General features: G+C 44.4%; 2 protein-coding genes across 3 annotated transcripts in view; one reads left to right on the top strand and one right to left on the bottom strand.

Moving 5' to 3' along the window:
- Nucleotides 1-14,097, top strand: part of LOC137786034 (MAM domain-containing glycosylphosphatidylinositol anchor protein 2-like) — a 166,902-nt gene that overhangs the window by 29,129 nt on the left and 123,676 nt on the right. The window lies entirely within an intron of this gene.
- On the bottom strand, nt 7,560-10,131 carry LOC137785487 (low choriolytic enzyme-like). The gene is made up of 8 exons (XM_068576764.1): nt 10,060-10,131; nt 9,907-9,925; nt 9,768-9,815; nt 9,472-9,618; nt 9,266-9,383; nt 7,959-8,137; nt 7,785-7,866; nt 7,560-7,686 (listed from the first exon to the last, which is right to left on the bottom strand). The coding sequence occupies exons 1-8, from the start codon at nt 10,129-10,131 to the stop codon at nt 7,560-7,562; spliced, it is 792 nt and encodes a 263-aa protein (XP_068432865.1).

Raw genomic sequence — 14,097 nt, 5'->3', positions numbered from 1 at the left:
TCTCTCCCTCTCCCTTTCCCTCAATTTCTTTTTTACAAGGCAAGGTAACATTGGTCAATTTCATGGTCTAATAAGCCTCTCATTGCACGGGGTATCATACTGGCACACAACATGTCATGTTAGTTATGGGAAGGGGGAACAAAACTTCAATTAGATTCTTGTACTCACGGGTGTGGGAGGGCTGCCCACTCACAACTACCTGAGAAAAAGAGACACAAAAGCTATACTGAGATCGTTGTGCGGCACACTGGGATGGAAACTGAACCCAAACTGCAACCGATGATCTGTTCATTATTTACCATCTTAACCGCGGGGCGGAAGATGCGCGGCGGCCAAAACAACGAATTAGCATCCACCTGGTTTCAGCCAACTTTCAGCGCCTTAATATCACATGAGCAAGCTGCATCTTCACCATTTTTCGAGAAAAATTATCAACCGTATCGCCCGAGTTATGTGTAGACTGCAGGCGAACACGCTGACCTGCTTCAGTCTACTGCAGCTACTGGAAAAAAACCTAATACAGCATCTAAATCCGGACGTCAATGGTTTTCGGTAGAACTTCGGGATCCTTCGCTGCGATAGCGCAGGGCCATTCCCACAACACCGCATTGTTGTTAGCTTATTTTAGGGATTTATTGGTGGTTTTGTTAGCAACTCTTCGGCCACATTACTGCCTGCCGCTTGGAAACTTCCCATTTGAAAGGTTTTTCAAAAGCAGCTCAAATGGATTTCTTTTCCGCTTTCTCAGAAGTGGACCGTTTTCTCCGGGGTTGCTATGAAAGTACAATGAGAGGAGAGGAAGTGGGCATGAGAAGTGTACTTAGGTTTTTCTCCTGAATAAAAATATCTTCCAGTGGAAGGAGAATGTGATTCGGGGGCCGCGGCCGCCGCGTGTGCGACGGAAACTAAAACAGGCGCACGCTGTTCACATGAAAGGAAACGATCTCATTTCTCCTGACTGTGAAAATGTTATTGCTTCTTTTGCCTCGTTCGGCGCCCCGGAGCATCGAGTGGACGCCCACAAAGGAACGGGGTCCAGACTGTTCCTGTGAAGCTCTTTCTCCCGTCACTGTTTGACCTTTTTCTGCTGATTTAGCATGTCCTCGTGGACGCAGACAGAGACATAACGCCCGGGCGGACGTTCACGTGCTCTCCAACCCATTCATTCAACGGGAAGGAATTACATTTTCCATTTGTCTGCGGCGAGATGCTGGAAGTGCACTGTGGGCGAGAGGAAGTGTGGAGACGCACAGTATACACAAACATGACGTAACATTACACAGAAATACACATTCTGTGCCGTACGAGATTACAATAAGAGACTTTTGTTGAGCTTTTAAAGCTTTTGTCTTTAGTGGTTTAACCGCTTCCATGAGGAGCTCGACTCCGGCTGTTTGTTTGTCATCCGCGTTACGTTTCACTTTGTCCTGGAAGCGCAACACTGCTGCATTAATTACGCCTTTAATTGGGTGATATACTAAGTTAAAAATATCTTTAAATGTGCAACACATCTCTGCAGGGATAGCATGTCCTCCTAGGAGCATTAAGTTGTAAACAAAGAAAAAAGAAAACATTTAGATTTTTTTCTTTTTAAGAGAACATAATTTCCCCTCATTGGCTATATCTGGGAGCGCCGGAGCTGTAAGAGCACATTTGTCGTCGCTCAACACTGAAAACAAGTAAACATCTCACCTTTGGGGAACACTCACTGACACACTCTGGGATTGCTCCATCGTTTTGTCCTCTCATCAATGTCTGTTTGCCCGTTTTTATTCGATAACGCTCACCTCATGACTGTGCTATGATTAAACCACAGTGTGATTGCAGATGGCGTTTCAATTCATTGGCTAAAAGGTGGAGCCCGAGGGACCCTTTTATATCAAGTCACAAGGTAGAAATCATGAAAAAAAACATAGTATAAATCAAATTAAACCTAAAAATTGGGGCTAAAATGATCTATAATCCGCATGTCCAACCTCTAAACACATCTTAAACAATAAATAGAGTCAGGGTCAAAAGAGCTACGGAGCCATAAGCAAAAACAACTTAACGAAGCACAGAAAGAGAAAAAAACAAAATGGGATGAATAATCACGGGAAAATCAGAAACAGCTGTCGAACGCTCGCGATCCACATGGGATTATTGGCGAGTCCACAAGGACAAAGAGAGAGGGAAGTGCAGCCAAAACGCCACGCTGATTAGCCGCAGCATTAAGAGTCGGCGTCCTGCCGACGCGGCGCTATTAATACAACGTAGAATAAAATGGCCTTACCGCCTGGAGATTGTAGGCTGCCATCCACGCTGCTGCTCACACGAGTCAGACTTATACAACTTGTGTAATTGCCACATATAATTGCTGCATTTCAAGGTTGTAATTATATTTCTATAGCAGTAATTATGCAATCCCACCTTTCTTTCCCGCGCGCGCGCTCGCAGTGGATCACTGCGAGCGCGCGGCTGAACGCTCACGGACGCACGCTGGCAAAGTTGCCTTTAGCCTGCAAAACTTTAGAGAGGATGTGCCACACACACACACACACACACACACACACACACACACACACACACACACACACACACACACACACACACACACACACACGACATGATAGCATCATTTCCGTTGAAATGAAGCATGCAAAGGTTTTTTGTTGTAAAAATGTGGCATTAGAGCTATTTCATTCAGTTAGTTTTCTTTCGCTGTAAGTCCACCTTAAAACGTCTTTTCTTCGTCAATACCATCTGACGTTGTTTCAGCAGAGGGATTTTATTGCAATTAACCAAAACAAAACCAGCCGTTCAGGTTTAGTTTTGTTTTTCTGTGTCTGAGAGAAGAGTTTGTTGTGAGCTTTCTCTTTCTCCAGCTGCTGATGCCGACTGCAATGATTATTATTTTCAACCAAATGTGAAGCAGGACAACGAGAACCTGGTCGACCCGCGCAGGGCTTAAAGCCTTCACTGATTGGTTGAGAAATGTGGGCGGGTTCCTGACCGCGTGCGCTGTCCTTGGTGCTGAAGTGATTTCACTGCAATCAAAGTATTTGTTTGACTGTGTGAATGTTGTTGTGTTTCTGCTGCTGTTGTTGTTGTTGAATTCTCTGTGGATGAAATCCCTTTTGGGTTGGCAGCAAGATTGAGAAAACCTTTTTTTAATTTATTATTTTACTAACTCAAGCGCCACAATATGGGTCCGTGCTCACGGGTTACACAGTAGTTTCTATTGCCAGGAGGAAAATAAGTGTTTAAGCGAGCTCTGCTCTCCTCTTTCAGTCTGTACCTGTGAGGCAGCTTTCTGGTTCTATTAAAGTGGAATTGATTAGCAACCAGTCAAAGTGAGCAACTGACCCTCGAGGGCCCCGAAGGCCCCAAGTAGTCTGTTGTAATTTCTTACGGTTTAATTAACTTTAACCTTTAACTTAACTTGGTTGTACACAAATTATATTATCACATTGACATTTTAATGAACATTCTGCATAACATTAGCTCCTACGTTGCTAGGAGTTTAGCTTCCAGCATTCGGCGGAGTGTTTTTTTTTTTTTTTGCAGAGATAAAAGTTTAAAACCCCGTCGATCGTTAAAAAAAGATGGCCGACCCGGCTGCAGCTTCGCGGCGGCTTCACTCAACTCGGTCGCACTGAATGACGTGACTTGCTCGGCTCGAAGGGGCGAGGGGGGAATCGATCCACGGGATGAGAGATCGGCAACTCCCTGTGAATAAACCTGCCAATTTGTCAGGGCTCCGGCTATCGTGGGCTCTCTCTCGCTCGCTCGCTCGCTCTCTCTCTGTCTCTTGTCAACTCACTTGCTTCAGTCACTGCTTTGATTCATCGGTTCCAGTGCTGCCTTCCTCTGATTACTGTCCCAGTCACTCCCTCTTACTCCCCAGTCTCATTGTTCCCCGCTCTATTTGTCTCGTCTTATCAGCCCCATCCTTTTCCTTCTCCCTTAACCACTTCTCTCTTTCTCATTCTCCCCGCCGTCTCTCTGTGTCTTTATCTTAACCTCCTCCCCCTCCGCCTTTCCCTCCTTCTCCCCTTCTTTCCTCCCCCCCCATCTCTTCTTCCCCTTGTCCCTCTTCTCATCAGACGCACGCAGAGAGCGATGCACAAACACCATCCCTCACATCTCCAATGAGTACCTTGTTATCGTCGTGTCCCCACAGCGGCTTTCTGTCTGGCTCCGTCTCAGCCTGGATTCAGTCACTAATGGGGCCGCATCATTTTCGACAGCTGCAATTCCTCAGCGCTGACAAACAGAGATGTGGTGCAGCGCTCGCGAACGCAGCTCAGAGGGATTGTAGAATAATGCCTCGGTCTGATTTACACATTTACAAAGGCCTTTTTTTCTTCTTCTTCTTTGACACGAGCGCGTGAGGAAAATACCACAACGTACGTCCGTATAGAGCACACCTCACTCGGACATATTTTCCTCTAGCCAAGGTCTGTCTTTTGAAATGTCCCTGAGTAGCATCGGCTTCAGTCCGGTGTCAGGGAACGCGATGCGTGCAATGTGGATGAGGTTTGAGAACGCAGCGACAACAGACAGTAACTCGTCGGCTCGCTATTCAAGGTTCAGACAACTTAGAAGTTGTATCCGACTCCCCGGGCTCCTCAGATCTGCGGCGGAGAAGCTAAGTGAAATTTGTCGAAAGCTTCAAGAACAGCGCGTGTTCGAGTCTGCCTGCCTTCGATCCCTCAGCCCCGCTAATCGTTTCCAGCGGGTCCTGCAGGGCAACAACAAAGGCTCCCTGGATTCTGTACGCCAATCTTGTTATTTCTTTTGATTGCGTCCTTAACCAAATTTACTTGTTGTTGTTTTTTTTTGCGAGCGCGCGCTTTCATCTCCCTCAAAAAAAGGGTCACTGAGCAGACGACTCGTTTGTGACCTGGGACCGGCTTTGAAGGCAGAGAGAGAGAGAGAAGCAAATAATCAAATGTTCCCGACGCAAACAATGGCTTCTGTTGTTTTTATGAATACCCGTCGGTTCATCACGATCAGGAGGAAGCTGCCGTGTGCGTTTTATGCAGATGAATTGTAGCTAGTCTGTCTTACACAAGACTCACACACTTTTAATTTACAGTGTGCTGTGATCATTCTTTTCTCATGCAATGTTAATGTCTGAAAGTGTGGATAAAATCCGCAACCATTCCTCAAGTCATTCCCTATCAGCTGTCTGAGGGAGACAAATCAATCGTATTCTTTTACAAGTTAGTAAACCACATTGTTATGTTTTTTCCCCACAGCGTTTCCTTGCTGAGCTGCAGCGAAACCACACTAACAAAAAAAGTCGATTTCTATCACAAAAGACTGTAAATTAGCTCGTCTTTTCCTTCTCTTTATTTACACATTTGCAGTTATGTCTTCAAGTTTTTCCCCAACGATGAGAATCGAAAGCCTCGTTAACAGAAAAAAACCCCGTAACATTCTCCGGGGGTCGGACTATAGTTAAGATGGCCGCACCGCTCGCGGAGAACATTTTAATTTCCTCTTGGCGGGTTTAAGGCTCGGCGAACCGAGGAGCGCTGTGTGTTGAAGCTCATCGTGTTGGAAGAGAGAGCAGGTAAGAGTCGCTCAACCGGCCCGGCGACTGTAGCCATGCCGGCATTATTACCAGTGACATCACAGATCAGACGGCGTTTGGCCCCCGCGCTTATTAGACCAGACGACCGACAGGAGACCCCGCTGGTCATCTGCGCCCGGGCCCTTTAAAGTGCGGTCAAAGAGCGTGACTCGCAGTGCTTTTAAAGCTGTTATGAAATTACGGTACCCTGCTACTATACTGTAGATCAAGCCTCCATTTCCTGTTTTAATGTTTCATAAGGCTTCAGTAACGCAGAAACCAAAGGAGGCGCACGAGCGAACAATCAAAGCCAAGATAAGATATTCCATTCGATGTTTTTCAGCCTCGCAGTCCGAAGAGATGTCTCTCATTAGACTCCGGTTTCATCGATCGCCCGTTGATTTTTCCTTCTTTGCCATAGTGTGTGTTTTTGGCGGTGCCCTGTTTGCGAGCCAATCAAGAGATCGGTAATCATCCTTTTTTTTTCTTTTTTTTTTTCCCCCAAATCTTAATTTTTACAGCCGGGGCCTTGAAAGTCTCTCGGAGCTTCTTGGAGCGTGAACAGAGCCGCGGCGTTAAATATTTCAATAAACAAGTATATTTTAAATATTTCATTGCGCGGAACGATTGATATGAACTGAAACTACGTCATGAAACATTCAAGGGGCCGGTGTCCGTCTGGAAAAAAAAAAAAAAAAACCCGTACACATTCGCGGGTTCTTTTTCTTAGAGCAACCGCTGCGCCGCGGCCTCTTTAGCTGCATTTATGTCGGAGAACACTGGAGGAACGCATGCGAGGCTGTCGGGATTGTTCGTGCAGTCATACATCAGGAGCAGGAGGGGGGGGAAGGAAATTAGCGAAGTAGGAATCTGTTCTCTCTTTCAGACGTTGTCCTCTCCCTCGTCTCACCCCGACACTCCTTTCTCACCCTCCGCCGCTCTCGCTCTCTCTCTCTGGGGTGGAATACAGAAGGATAACATTGCGTAGGATTTCAAAGGGAGGAGAGGAAGAAATAACACAGTCAAGAGTGTGGGATGTGGCCAAGTTGGAAATTAAAAAAAGTCTCTGCAGCGTTCGGGAGTGGGAGCGGGTTTATCTCGCGTCCTACCACATCTATATTCCTTTCTGCAAAGACCGGCTGGCTGCATTCACTGCAGCGCTGATTCTCTGATAAAACGCTGTCGTCTTCACTTGTGTACCAATCTCAAACTTCATTACCACGAGCAGAAATGGAAATTAAATCAAATGTGACGCATATTTGCCCTCCAGTCCTTTTTGGTATCTTCGTAAACTTAATCTCTGTTGTTTTCCATTCCAAACTTGGTTTTTTACAAAAAGTAATACGGACTAATTAAAAAAAAACTATTGTAATAGCATATATATATATAATTATTTGCAAAAGGATTTTACTGCATACAAAGTTCTTAACTTCTAGTCTCAAGGGTACTTTCATTCTCTTTTTGTAGAATGAATATTTTGAGGGTTTTAATTGCTTCACTTATAGAAATATAATCAAACCAAGTCTGAGTACTATTTTTTTTCCCCACTTGCACTTACAGTTATTTCAGTAGTTCATAAAGTGGGTGTGAAACAGTTTTGATGGTCGAAATGAAAGCAGCAGAGCCCAAAATATACAACAACTTGAATCCCGTGTTATTGCTCCACGCGTCTCAAAACGCGACATGCAAAGAGCTAATGGGCATGTAAAGGTCGGGTTGGGGGTGGTTTAAACATTTCATTCAGACATTTCAGATATGTCACTATTTAAAATCCATAAAAAGACATGAGCAGACATGTTAAACGTCACGCCTCCAGTGACACCACTTCTTCCACACCTGGCATTGTTGGACTGCCCCTTTTTTTTTTAATTGACACATTGCATACACTGTACTGTCAAGTCAATGACGAAAGGCCAGAGCTAAATTAAATCATTTTATTGCTCTAATGTCACATGAATGTCAAGTATCATGTCAGGATGAAGGCATACTGCAGTGACTCTTAGCATTTGTAGAGCTTGTTGAGTCTGACAATGTCTATTTTGGACATTGCCTCTCTCTGGCCGATGCGAGCAGAGTTGTCGGGGAAGGGAATGATGGTCTCTTTTCTGTTCTTTCCAAAGGCGGTCCTACAGATTTGGACAGTGGCAATGGGAATCATCAACAAATCAGTAATTCATAACTTAGTTTCTATCATCATTGAGGTATTTGATAAAGTAAACGTTACCTTCCATAGTGCATCACGGAGTTGTAGTCATACTTAGTGCCGAGATCATTATTGTCCTTCTTTTCGAAGTTGAACAGAAAAGCTGGCGCCCAAAAACAAAAAAAAAGAGATCAATGAACAACGACCAGACCGAGAGCATACCGATCAATCGCAAACGACGGCAGAGGTTCTTACCTTTCTGGACGTTGTCCCAGTTGATTTTGATGTGGTTGTCACGGTCGCTGCGCGTGTGTTCGTGGTAGAAGCCCAACGTGTGCAGCAGTTCGTGCTGGATGATGCCGCGTTGGATGCAGCCGAACTTCTGCAGCGTCACCTTCTGCCGGTGTCCCAAGCGACCCAGTTGAGAGGCACAGCTGAGGGGCGGCGGTGGTTAATACGCAGCTGGGTATTTGATTCATTAATTCAAGTAATTTACATTATTGGCGACGCTTGTGCACCATTGACAAACATCTGGATGGACAAGTGTTTGGGTAGCATGTTCGACCACCTCAAGGGAAGAGGGCCGGTTAAAAGAAACACTTCCTGTCGCAGTTAAAACAAGAACGATTCTGCAAGGCGACCGTTGTGGCTCTAACTTGTGTCCATGGATGGATTAAGATTATAGGCCCTTTGGCACAGACATGTACAGGAGTCAATCCCTCCTCCATAGGAACAAGATCGCCCAACTCAGAGAGGAAACATGATTACAGTCATAAAATAAATGCTCAGTAATTATTTGACTTTTGTTGCAGCCATTATGTGTCTCTTTGTAGCTGTTTTGTAACTTTTTGTAGTGGTTTTGTGTCTCTTTGTAGCTGTTTTTAAAATATTTTTGTAGTGTTTTTGTGTCTCTTTGTAGCTGTTTTGTATCTTTTTGTAGTAGTTTTGTGTCTCTTAGTAGCTTATTTCTCGGTTTTTGTAGTGGTTTTGTGTCTTTTGTATCTCTTTCTAGCTATTTTTTATCACTTTGTTGCAGTATTGCATCTCTTACTGAAATTCCTCTACACAGACATATTGAATACTAGAACACGCTGCACAAATTATTATCGGAAACCACCAAAAAGAAGCCTGAGATATACAGTAGAACTGCTCTGCTGTCCAACTGGTTTAAATAGCCTTACTGATGTTACTGCATGTGAATCAAACGTAGTTGCAGCCTCAGTATTCTGTGCAGCTGTGAGATGAAGGGTAAGCAAACCAACAAAAACAAACTTGGCATTTCGCTCGCAGACCCTCAATGTTAAGGTTAATGTTGCCTCGGGCTCCTCATCCTGCGCCCGCTCAAAAACATTGTGCTGAGAAAGTTGTCATCCTAACTTTAAAGTGCAGTCAGTTGCCCAAAGTGGGCCTCAATGGGTGGTCCAATGCCCAAAACACATTTGATATGGCTTTGCTCGCCTCACCCTCACCCTTCTCGACTGCCCCACCACTTTTATGGACGCAACCGCTTCTTCTTCTGGCGTATTTTTCCCTTCACACACACACACTTTAGTCTGACTCACCCATATTTGGGTTCAATGGCCACGTAGGCCCTCTCCTTCGCACGTGGAACGAAGCGAATGCAGCTCACGTCCGCAAAGCTCTTCATGGTGCTTTCAATCTCGTTCTTCTCGTTGTTGTCTTAAAAGTGTGAATGAAAGTAGCTCATTAGTGGCATCACAGATTTTTTTTTAAAAACTGTGCAAAATCCTTAATATCATAAACGTACCGTATTTCTGGCTTATGGTGTAAGGGACTTCCACGAGCCCTCTGCCAGTCTTCTGCCACAGACAGCTGTATGCTTTTTTCAGGCACTTCATAGCATTCCTGTTTTCTGGAAACAACACGTCTCCTTCCAGCAGAATGTCAGCGGATCCTATTGGGGGGAAAAAAGAAGAAAACATTTTAAACTAACTTGCAGAACATCTATAAAAGCCAGTATGTATGTTTTCACAAGTCAATTGTGACACAATATTGTGAGAACTAATGTTCCTACACTTTCCTTCTAATATCACGGAAACTCACCATTGTTCATCCTCAAAATAAGGTCGGTTATGTCCGTCGCTGCGGTGTCTAAAAGGGAGCAAAACAGCAGTCATACAACCTTTTTTTTTCCCTTTACAATGCTGCCAGCGTCATATTTGAGTGAGGCTCCATCACTTACCATCATCACTACCAAAATCCTAGAAAAAAAGAAGAAAAGAAACTGTATTTAAACTCCATCTAATGCTTTACATATACACACAGATGATGTGGGAACTGTGCCGTTCATTGCATACAAGCTGCTCTTCACTATATTTAGTGAGTGATTTCTTACAGTGCCATCTTGAGCACAGCAGAGGCCCAACAGCAGCAGCGGGATAAGAGAGAACATCGCTCTGAGATCCATTTTTTTTTGACGGTTCTGATGCTCGAGATGTCGCTTTTGGAGTCTCTGCTCGTCCGGCCCGATGCTGAGGCCGCTCAGGGCCGGGTTTATATGCAGGCCGCCAGCGAGCGTCTGTGTACAGAGATTAGCGGTAGGTGTTTCAATGGGCTCCGTCTTAAACACACAGCTGATGGGAGTGCCGTGCCCACCCTGTTGCCTCACGGGGATAATCTTATTCTAGGAGGGAGGGGGCGGGATTACAGTGCAATGACCGAAGGCTGCTGTCGACTCGCGTGGCATCACATTTCAGATGGCCCTTTTTTAACCAGCGGGGAATCCATTGCGCTTGAGATCCGGGCCTGTCCTTAAGTTTTATTCTAAAAATAACAGACACTCCGTTTTTGAAAAAAATCCTTTTAAATATTTGCAGCCACTGAAGAGGAGCTTGTAAAGCTTTCGCTTACAGAATGAAATAAAATGAATAAAACAGTATTGCAGTACTAAAAAATAAATGTTATGTTTGTATTATTTGTACCGTTTCAAAATGAAGAAAATACAAAGTATTTGCTGACTTCCTTTGTCATGAATACTAGTGCGTTGAATATCTTTAGGCTTTTAACCGATTGTCGAACAAATCAAGCAATTTCATGACGTCACCTTTAGCCGCGGGACTATTTTGACTTTTATGAAAATACTCTGCATTTATTAACATGAAATTGGATGTTATCTGCCCTATGTAAAACAGAAGTAGTGTGACTATAAAAAACCCCCTCAAAGAATACACCGAAAACTCTGAAATAATCCTCAAGGAAATCATAGAAGTAACAAATTAAAAGCTGTAGAAAATGTTTTTTTAGCAGCAAAAGAGAGAAATACAAGATACTGATGACTATCCTCTGTCTTTCTTTGTAACCCCAACACTCAGAATCTCTCCATGTTTCAATGTCAACATATTATAATCAATTGCATACATTTTAAAAAGGTGAAAAAGAAAGTTTTAAAAAACGGCAAGGTAGTTGTCCGCTCCACTCTTATAAAGGTCTCTTTGGTTTGGAGCAGCTGTGAAGCGACTCCCTGCACTGCTGCTGTTTTCCATCCAGCCAGAACATTTTATTATAGTTTATTACTCCATTGGTATCAGAACAAACTTTATTTTTAATCCAAGTATGAGCCCTTAAGCGCTTGATCACCAGATACTATCAGAGCATCTCATCAACAACAAAAACATCCTCTCCTATTAAACGAAACCGCCACTGTGGCCTTTACGACCCCTTAGACTCCACAAAGAGCTTTTTTAGATTACACAGGGTGTGACCTACTGTTATGGGGCTTAAAATGTTTTAAATAATAAAAACAATGGCTCAATTAGTAACTGGGCAATAAAGTCCTGGATTTATTATCGAAAGAAAGACTGCGGCCACCTTGGCTACCAGACTGTGATCAACAAAAAAAACCTCCAAATCCAGACAGGGGTTGTTTAGAAAGATGAATATTCAGATTTATTGACGGCCCGGCGACTAAATCACCAGCTTGCAGTGGGTTGTCTACTAGAGAAGAGGGATGCCGTCTGGTTTCATGGCGCCATAAACAGTTTTAGGATCTGATTTTTGCATGTCAAGGCCGGCATCTTCCGACGGAGATTCCATCACGGAAACCTTTTTATATGATGCGGTCCTCCGCTGTACATCACAATAATGTGGCATTTATTATCGGAGGAACAAAAATTGCACTGTGTGTGTGTGTGTGTGTGTGTGTGTGTGTGTGTGTGTGTGTGTGTGTGTGAGAGAGAGAGAGAGATTTTAGCAGTTAAAACTCTGCCTACACCCTTCAGAAATTGTGGACCCCACAAGGCTGGTATCAGTCAGGGGTCCCCATGGGGTAATAAAAACGTGTGTGTGTGTGTGTGTGTGTGTGTGTGTGTGTGTGTTTTTAAAGAGACATGAACTGCAGGTGCTTCCTGTGTGAACTCCCTTTACGCCAAGTCGAATAAAGTCCTTTACGGATTTGTGAATTCGACAACGTATGCATCACGCCTTGTGCGTCTGTGTGCGTCCAGCATGACCGCGTTGTGCACAGGTAATCCAATTTGTGTTTCAGAGACACGGCACGGGTATTGCTCAATGATGTATGACCCATCCTTCCACTTTTGCTTCATCGCTTATGCCCCTCCCACTGCAGGGGGAGGCAGGTCTTCCTCCATTGGCTGTCAGTCTGGTGCTACTTCAGAGAAGAAAAAAAAGAAAAAGCCGTTTGCTTTTTTTCACCTTTCGTTGTACTATATTTTTCTTTTCTGACGCGTTCAATGGACTTGAACTTCAACTACGATCCTGCTCGTTTCAACCGAACTTCAAAAGCCGACAGAGAACGCATGCTGGGAAGCACTGTTCACCTTTATTTTTAATCACAACCTACAGTGTGAAACTCTTTATCGAAGGCACAGCCATCTTAAGCTGTTACAAGTCTGGGTTTTTCTAAAAGTCATGTCACCAGGCTGCATGTTGGCTTAGTAAACGATTTGTTTTTCACGGTTGAAGAGACAACGATGTACAGCTGCTTCTACTGTCTGACATTTTGAGAGGCTCATTTTACAGGTGTACACCATGGACAACGTCCCATGAGGATAGTATTGATTGAAACGTCTTTACCTACTGACCATACACATGTGATTTGTCTTGTGAATTCAAACGAATTACAGAAAATATGCGCCATTTCGTTACAAAATTAGCGCTTTTCTTTGTCTCTTATGGAAGTAAACTAAATAGCGGCAGAAACCAGTAGTCGATCAGTGGATTAGTGAATCAATCTTTGATAATCGACTCACAATTTAAGTCAATATCCAGATAAAGGAACAACATTATCTGGTTCAAGGCTCCTCAAAGTGTAAAAACTGTTTTGGGTTTAGTTAGTTGGAGAAAAAAAAAGACACTCGAAGGCATCACATTGGATACTGCACAATTCTAAAGGCCATTTCTCATTATTATTAATTGGTCAAAAAGTGAGTCATTTCCCATTTTACCGCGACTTCAAGAGCATTAGGAGGTAGGTGTGTGTTTGTGTGTGTGTGTGTGTGTGTGTGTGTGTGCGTGCATTTTGGCACACATTCACCAAACAGAGACGGCGTGCCCCTCTCGCCCTCTCATTGGGCGGGAGCACGTCTCCGGCGCTCTCTCCGACGCGGCGTGGGCAGCCAGTGACAACAGTCAATGAGCAATATCAATTTAGGTAATGGACTATTAAACAATGTGCTTAACATTTAGAGCGGCTGCGCTGGTGTTCAGAGGGAGCGTGTGCCAGGAAGTCCGCCGCCGCCGCCGTGATAGCCGCCCTGTGAAATGAAACGCATTAGCGCGCTCGGCTGCCTCTTCCTCACTGCGGCTCCTTCTCCTCCAGCGGTCGGTTCGGCTCATCTGGACTCGGATGCCCTACTTCCTCTGCCGGCTCGCTAGCAGCCGGCTCTTTACCGCCGCGTGTCACAAAGTAACAATCGGCTGTTGTGTTCGCCGCATTTACTGCATGTCGGACGTCCCCCGCGACCCAACTAATTATGTATCTCCAGTCTTCAAATGAGGCAGATATTTACTCTGTTCATTTACTCTCCAGCTGACTGATTTATCATCCAGCCTGGTTTTTTTCTAATTTTAATTTTTTATTTTTTATTTTTTTACAGCGGTTGTAACTGTAATGACAACATCTTTAAGGGCATCTTTAAGTAGCCCTTCATCTCTCTTTCCCTCTCTCTCTTCCTCTCTCTATCTCTCTCTTCTTCTCTTTCTCTCTTCCTCTTCCCCTCTCTCTCTCTCTTCCTCTTTTTCTCTTCCTCTCTCGCTCTCCCTCTCTCTCCACATCCCTCTCTCTTTCTCTCTCTCCCTCTTTTGCTTTCTCTCTCACTCTTCCTCTCTCTTCCTCGTCCTCTTTCTCTCTTCCTCTTCCCCTCTCTCTCTTCCTCTTCCCCTCTCTCTTCCTTTCTCACTCACCCTCTCTCCCATC

Source organism: Clinocottus analis, unplaced genomic scaffold, assembly GCF_023055335.1.
Source record: "Clinocottus analis isolate CAN_PGR_092001 unplaced genomic scaffold, fCliAna1.0.p SCAF_15, whole genome shotgun sequence".
Lineage (NCBI taxonomy): Eukaryota > Metazoa > Chordata > Actinopteri > Perciformes > Cottidae > Clinocottus > Clinocottus analis.
The sequence above is the reverse complement of the archived record's forward strand: the minus strand, read 5'-3'. Positions and strand labels throughout refer to the sequence as shown.

What these genes read in the sequence shown, in the direction of transcription:
- LOC137785487 (XM_068576764.1), bottom strand. Translation starts at nt 10,131, where the DNA reads ATGGATCTCAGAGCGATGTTCTCTCTTATCCCGCTGCTGCTGTTGGGC. An exon ending in TATTTTGAGGATGAACAATG is followed by an intron (nt 9,619 to 9,767) that starts GTGAGTTTCCGT and finishes TCCCCCCAATAG; the next exon opens with GATCCGCTGACATTCTGCTG. An exon ending in GCCATTGAACCCAAATATGG is followed by an intron (nt 8,138 to 9,265) that starts GTGAGTCAGACT and finishes GCCGCCCCTCAG; the next exon opens with CTGTGCCTCTCAACTGGGTC.